The following is a 7,611-nucleotide window of genomic DNA, read 5'->3' as shown; positions in this document are numbered from 1 at the left end:
TATTTCTGACTAAAGAGGTTAAATGATATTTTCCACAAGAACTTTTAGGAGTAGAAAGACAGTCTTTATTTCTTTAAATAATATAGGCCAATCTCTTATGAAGGATATTCCTGTATCTATCTTGGGAACATTAATGTGGTATACCCTCCATTGTGATTGATGTAAAGTGAGCAGACTGATTTAGAAACAACCTAGATTTTTCAGATTGGCCTGGTCTTCCGTAGAATATTTTAAAGAATATTTAACTTACATATTTTTTTTGCTTTTCTTGTAGGAAATTGATACTTTATCAACATGGAGATTAATCATTTGTATTTGGGAGCAGCAGAACTACTTGTCAAGAGTTTTATAAACCAGTAACACAAATTCCTGTTCCATTGCTCTCACCCCCCACCCCCCTTTTCACCTTCAAACTTGTCCTACCTATGGCATTCAGGAGGCAAATGAAAAACTTCATGAAAAATTACTCAGATGCTGAAATAAAAGTCAGGGAAGCAACTTCTAATGACCCTTGGGGTCCCTCTAGTTCTCTGATGTTGGATATCAGTGATTTGACTTTCAACACAATTTCTCTCTCGGAGATTATGAATATGCTATGGCAGAGACTCAGTGACCATGGGAAGAACTGGCGTCATGTGTATAAATCCCTTACCCTAATGGATTATCTCATCAAGAACGGATCAAAGAAAGTTATTCATCATTGCAGAGAGGGGTTCTGTAATCTTCATATGCTAAAAGACTTTCAACACATAGATGAAGCTGGAAAAGATCAAGGTAACAATTAAAGAAGTTATACAGTATAACAGTAAAGATAGGAGTTTGGGAGGGATCATTTTAAAACAGGAACTGGGAAAAAGTTCTTTTTTGTTTTAATTAAATTTTTTTTTTTTTTTTTTTGTGGTACTGGGAATTGTACCCAGAGGTGCTTTACCATTGAACTCTATTCCCAGCCCTTTTTGAGACACGATCTTGTTAAATTATCCAGGCTGGCTTTGAACTTGCAATCCTTCTGCCTTAGCCTCCTGAGAAGCTGGAATTGTAGGCATTTGCTATATGCCTGGCATTCATTCATTCATTTATTTATTCATTTATTATTTGTTTGTTTGTTTGTTTCAATACTGTGGATTGACTGCAGGGGCACTCTACCACTGAGCTCCATCATCTATCCCTTTTTATTTTGAGAAAGTTCTCATTAAATTGCCTTGGCTGACTTTGAACTTGCATTCTTTCTGCCTCAGTCTCCCAAGTCTCTGGGATTACAGGTGAGTGCCACTGCACCTTGCGGAAAAGTTGTTCTTAAATGTACCATCTACTTTTTCTCAAGTTAATGGTTTTAGTTTGATTCTTAAAGTGCCTTAGAGAATAACAAATTTTTTTCAAAAAGATGTGTAAAATCGATACACTTAGGTTTCTGATAAAATGCTACCTCACAGAAAATGAATAAAACAGGAAGCATGGCAATTTGGTATTAATAATGTCACTGTAATTCATAATTATAATTAGATGGAATTTAGTCATAAATTAAAAATGTTTCCAAAGATGCTGGAATCTACAAAATCCATCTAGATGGAGGTATTTATATGAATACAGAAATTTAGGTCATAAAATAATTCTTTTCGGGGTGGAAGAGGAGGTGAAATAGGGAAGGATGTATAGAATATTCAGATGATTCAGTAGTGTCTGATATTGTACTATGGCAGAAGAATCAGCATTTCCTCTCCATTTAATGTAAAATTATAATTTGTGTTTAAAATGAATAATCTTATGAATCATGAGAAGATAAAATGTAGTGCAGTCTGTGTTAAGTGTGCATTTAAAAATAGATATTTTTTTAAAGGGCAGTTTGAAAAATTATGTTCTGGAAAAATTATGCAGAAAGTACAGTTTCTGCATACCCCTTCCCCCCCATCAATGATTTCTCTTACTAGTAACATCTTGCAATAGTGTTACATTTTTTAACAGTTGATAAGCCAGTATTGATGTTATTAACTAAAGTTCATATTTAAAAAATATTTTTAGTTGTAGATGGACACAATATCTTTATTTTATTTTTATATTTATATGTTGTGCTGAGGATTGAACCCAGTGGTTCACACATGCTAGGCAAGCCCTCTACTTCTGAGGGGGCTACAACTCCAGCCCCTAAAGTTCATATTTTATGTGAGAGTTCACTCTATTTGTTATACAGTTCTACATGCTTTGAAAAATGCCTGATGTCCTGTGTCCCACCATTCAGTATCATACAGAATAGTTTTACTGACCTAAAAATGCCCTGTGATTCACTCATTCATGACCTCCTGAGCCCCAGGAAACCACTGGTCTTTATGCTTTTGCCTTTTCCAGAACCATAAAGTTAGAATCAAAGTGTGTAGCATTTTCAGATTTATTTCTTTTCTTTTTTTAAATTTTTTTGAATTTTTTAATATTTATTTTTTAGTTTTCTGTGGACACAACATCTTTGTTTGTATGTGGTGCTAAGGATCAAACCCGGGCCGCATGCACGCCAGTCGAGCGCACTACCACTTGAGCCACATCCCCAGCCCCCAGACTTATTTCTTTCACTTAGCAATATGCATTTGATTTCTCTGTCTTTTCATAGCTGGAGATCTCATTTCTTTTTATTCTTCCTTCTTTTTATAAGAACAGCTTATTGAGATACAATTCACATATCATACAAATCACCCATTTAATGTGTACATTATATGGTTCTTGGTATATTACATTATTTTAAAATATCATGATAAAAGATACATAATGTAAAGTTTGCCTTTTTAAGTGTGCAGTTTGGTGGCATTAAGTATATTCACAGTGTTATGCAACCATCACACTATTTCCAAAACTTCTTATAGCCTTAAACAGAAACTCTGTAACCTCTAAGCAATAACTCTCCAATCCCATTCTACCAAGCCCCTAATTTACTTTCTGTCCCTAAATTTGCCTCTAGGTACCTCATACAACTAGAATTATACAGTATTTGTTCATTTTTGTATGATTTATTTCACTTAGCAAAATGTCCTCAAAGCTCATTGATGTTGAGAATGTAATGGAACTTTATTCCTTTTGTGGTTGGATAATATTCTATTGTATGTATGTGCCACATTTTAAAACCATGTTCATCTATCGACAAACTCTTGGGTTGTTTCTACTTTTTAGCTATTGTGAATAGTGCCTCAGTGAACACTGGAGTTCAGGTGTAAAAGTTCAAGTCCCTGCTTTCAGTTCTTTTGGGTATATAGTTTAGTAGTGAAATTGCTGGATCATGTGTAATTCAGTGTTTAGCTTTTTGAGGAACAGCTCTCTTTCTATAGTGGCTGCACTATTCAACGTTCCTATCAATAATATAAGAGGGCTCCAATTTTTCTATATCCTTGTAAACACTTATCCATTTAAAAATTATCATTCTAGTTATTCTGTTGGGTGTGAAATATTTCACTGTGGTTTTGATTTAAATTTCCTTAAAGAATAATGATGTTGGGGATATTTTCATATCCTTGCTGGCAGTTTGTATGTTGTCTTTGGAAATGTCTATTCAAATCTTTTGCTTATTTTAAACAGTTTGTTCTTTTATTAGAGTCTTGAAATTTCTTTATATATTCTAGATACAATATTGTTATCAGGCAATTCCCAAATATATTCTGCTCTTCTGTAGGTTTTTTTTTTTCCACTTTCTTGATATATTCTCTTGCACAAAAGTTTTAAATTTCAACGATGTCCAATTTTTCTTTGGTTGCTTCTACCTTAGGTATCATCAATAAGAAACCATTGTCAAGTCCAGGGTTATGGAGAGTTATACCTATATTTTCCTTAAAAGTTCTATAGTTTTAACTTTTTCATTTAGTTCTTGAATTCCTTTTCAATTGCTTTTCTGGATGATATGAGGTAGAGAGCTAATTTTATTCTTTTGCATGTATTGGTATAACTATTTAGTTATATTGGCATCCTTGTGAAAATTAGCCAGTCATAGATGTTGGGGTTTGTTTCTATACCTTTAAATTGTTTCACTGATCTGTATGTCCGTTCTTATGCCAGTACTTCACTGTTGTAATTACTGTAGCTTTTTTAAGTTTTGAAATCAAGCATAGGAGTCCTTCAACTTTCTTCTTTTTCAATATTGTTTTGTTTATTCTGAGTCCTTTGCATTACCTTATGAAGTTTAGCATCAGCCCATTAGTTTCTCTTGAAAAAAAATCAAAAGACAGCTGGAATTTTGATTGGGATTTCATTGGATCTTTTTCTGTAGATCCAACTTGGGAGATGCAGCCATCTTAACACGAATTTCTCCAATCCATGAACACAGTATGTCTTTCTTTTTATTTAGGTCTTCTTTTATTTCTTTAAATAGTGCTGTGTAGTTTTCAGTGTATGAATCTTATCCTTTCTTTTTGTTATTTCTAAGTATTTGATTCTTTTTGATGCTATTATAAATGGAATTATTTTCCTAGTTTCAGTTTTAGATTGTTCATTGCTAGTATACAGAAGTATGCTGATCTGCCAACCTTTTTTTTAGCTGTAGATGGACACACAGTACCTTTATTTTTTAATTTTTTTTTATTGTGGTGCTAGGGATCAAATCCAGTGCCTCATGTGTGCTAGTCAAGTGTTTCTACTGCTGAGTCACAACTCCAGCCTATGATCTATCAACTTTTGTAGGTTGATCTTGTATCCTGTTTGCTGAACTAGTTTGTTAGTTTAATAGTTTTTTTTTTCTTTTTTTTGTTTTTTTTTTTTTGGTAGATTCCTTAGGATTTACTATATACAAAATCATGTGATATACAGCAGACTTTTACTTCTTCCTTTCCAAACTGGATGCCTCCTATTCTTTTTTCTTGCCTAATTGTCTTGACTAAGAATGGTGTGATAGTAGACATTCCTGACTTGTTCCTGCTTTTAGGAAGAAAGCTTGCAGTTATTAAATATAATGTTAGCTGTAGGTTTATTATAAATGTTCTTTATCAGGTTGAGGAAGTTTTCTTCTATTCTTGGTTGAGTTTTTTTTTTTTTTTTAATCCTTAAAGCATGTTCACTTATGTCAAATGCTTCTTCTGCATCTATTGAGATGATCATGTTTTTAAAAAATTCCCTTAATTCTATCAATATGGCATATCACATTGATTTATTTTGCATGTGAACCAACCTTCCATTCCTAGCATAAATCACAGTTGGTCATATGTATATTCTATTTTTAATTGTTTATTTTAGGTCATGTTTGAGGCCTAATGATGAAATAGGAAAAATCTTCAAGAGTTTTGATCGTGTATACTGTTTCATCCTGAAAAAGGCATCAACTTTCATGAGGATTAAGTTTATTTTAAAAAATAAACTAAAATTTTGCATGCCTAGGAACAGGTTGAAAAGACCCATTCTCTTTGTAATATATAGAGTAGCTATTTTATCACTGTACTAAGAGCTCTGATGTTTTTTATAGAGTAGAAGAGAAGCTAGCCCCTGCTCTAAAGAGCTTATGAACTGTTTTGAGAGATAAAATAGATAAACTTATAATACAAAGACAAATGTATTTATGCATTTATACCTTTTATGTGTACAGAGTATGGTACAATTGGATCTGTTTAAATCCAAATAAAGGTCTTTCAGATTCTGTAACATTTGAGCTTAGGACCAAAAAAATAGTAAGCTGAAATACAGTATGCTGGACTTTGTGAACACTCCTGATGATTGGTTAGTACCAAGACAGAAATAAAAATGTCAACAGAAACATAGTATGTTTTTTTGTTGATTATGCAATAGACTTTACATTCTGATCTGTGGATTTGTCTAGTGTTTAACTGATACCTCACTGTCTTGACTATTGTAACTATATTATGTCTTGAAGTTGAATAGTGTCAGTCTTCTAACTTTGTTCTTCTTCAGTTTTGTATTGGCTATTTGTGTCCTTTGCCTTTCCATATAAGCTTTAGAATCATTGTCCATGTGCACAAAATAATTGCTGGAATTTTGACTGGAAATGCATTGTATCTATAAAGCAAGTTGGGAAGACATTTTGATTATATTGAGTCTTTTCCATGAACATAGAATCTCTTCATTTGTTTAGTTTTTCTTTGATTTCCATTGGTGGTGATATACTTTCTTTTATTTTTTTCCCTTTTTTGTGTAGCTCTATGTTGATGACTGCATTTTTTGAAGAAGTAGTGACTTATTCCAATCTACAGACTGGTTTTGTTTGGTCGGGCTATCTGATGTGGTCCAAGGGCAGGCTTGCTGCTGGAATTTTTGGGTAGGTTGGCCTGGTATGTGGGTTAGCAGGTGGGCAAGTCTGGAAACTGGATCCTCAGGTTTGGACCTGTCTCTCTCCTAAGCTCTTGTGAATGTATTTTTGTGTGTGGATAATTGTTTGACTTGTTTTGTGGGGGAATAGCACTGGAAAGTCCTGTTCCACCATCTTGCTGACATCCATCTCTTAGTTCTTTCATTTTATTCAGCAAAAATTTTGTACTTTTTTTCAGATAGACTGTACATATTGTTGGGTTTATACCTAAGTTATTCATTTTTTGAATGTTATTGTTACTGCTATTGTGTTTTTAATTTCAAATTCCAGATATTCATTGCTGGCATATAGGAAAGTGACTGACTTTTCTTTGGTTTTAATCTGTGTGTTATAACCCTGCTATATTCATTTTTTTGCTCCAGGATTTTTTTAGTTGTTGTTTTTGATTCTTTTGAATTTGCTACATAGATAGTCTTGTCCTCTCTATCTCCTGATATTGTCATGTGACTTTCCTTCTTTTGTTGATTTGATGGGTAACATCTATTGAACTAGGCTTGCATATCTGGAGTAAATCCTATTCGGTGATGGTATATAATTCTTTTTATGTATTTTGGGGTTTGGTTTGCTAATATTTTTGTTGAGGATTTTCTTTTTATTCATGAGAGAGATTGGTGTGTAGTTTTCTTTCAGTGTTTTTGTAGTAGGGTGATACTGGTTTCATAAGAATGAGTTAGGAGATATTCTATCTTCTGAAAGATTGAAGAGAATTCTAAATTTCATCCTTAAATGTTTGGTAGCATTCACTAGTAAATCCATCTGAGCTAAGTGCTTTCTGTTTTAGGAGGTAATTAATTATTGATTCTATTTCTTTAATAAGTGTAGACCTATTCATATCATCTTATTTCTTCTTGTGTGAGTTTTAACTCATAGTATTTTTTAAGTAATTGGTCCATTTCATCTAGGTTATCAAATTTATGAGCACAGTGTTATGCATATTATTCCTTTATTGGGCATTTAATTGTCCTTTAATGCTCTATATTGTTGTCTCCCCTTTCATTTCTTATATTAGAAATTAGTATCTTCTTTCTTTCTTAGCCTGACTTACTGCTTTTATTGTTTTCTCAAATGAACCAACTTTTGGTTTCATTGATTTTTCTCTTTGGGTTTCTTGTTTTCAGTGTCACTGATTTCTGCTCTAATTTTTTAACTTGTTTTTTTAAATGCATCAATCAGTGCATTATGATTATTCATAACAGTAGGGTTTATTTTGACATGATTTATTATTTATTTTCTAATGCTTGCTTTTGTTTAAATTAGTCCTTTTTCTGGTTTCCTAAGGTAGAAGTTTAGATGATTCATTTTATATTTTTATCTTTTCTAACATGTGT

General features: G+C 32.7%; 1 protein-coding gene across 1 annotated transcript in view; it reads left to right on the top strand.

Annotated features, from left to right (window-relative positions):
* The first annotated feature begins 425 nt into the window (after positions 1-425).
* Positions 426-7,611, top strand: part of Enthd1 (ENTH domain containing 1) — a 109,692-nt gene continuing 102,506 nt past the window's right edge. Inside the window, exon 1 of the mRNA XM_076853329.2 lies at positions 426-774. Within this exon, the coding sequence (XP_076709444.2) occupies positions 426-774 (349 nt within the window). The remainder of the gene's footprint in view (positions 775-7,611) is intronic.

This window comes from Callospermophilus lateralis, chromosome 4 (assembly GCF_048772815.1).
Source record: "Callospermophilus lateralis isolate mCalLat2 chromosome 4, mCalLat2.hap1, whole genome shotgun sequence".
NCBI lineage: Eukaryota > Metazoa > Chordata > Mammalia > Rodentia > Sciuridae > Callospermophilus > Callospermophilus lateralis.
Note: the sequence above shows the minus strand (reverse complement) of the source record. Positions and strands in the feature narration are given on the sequence as shown.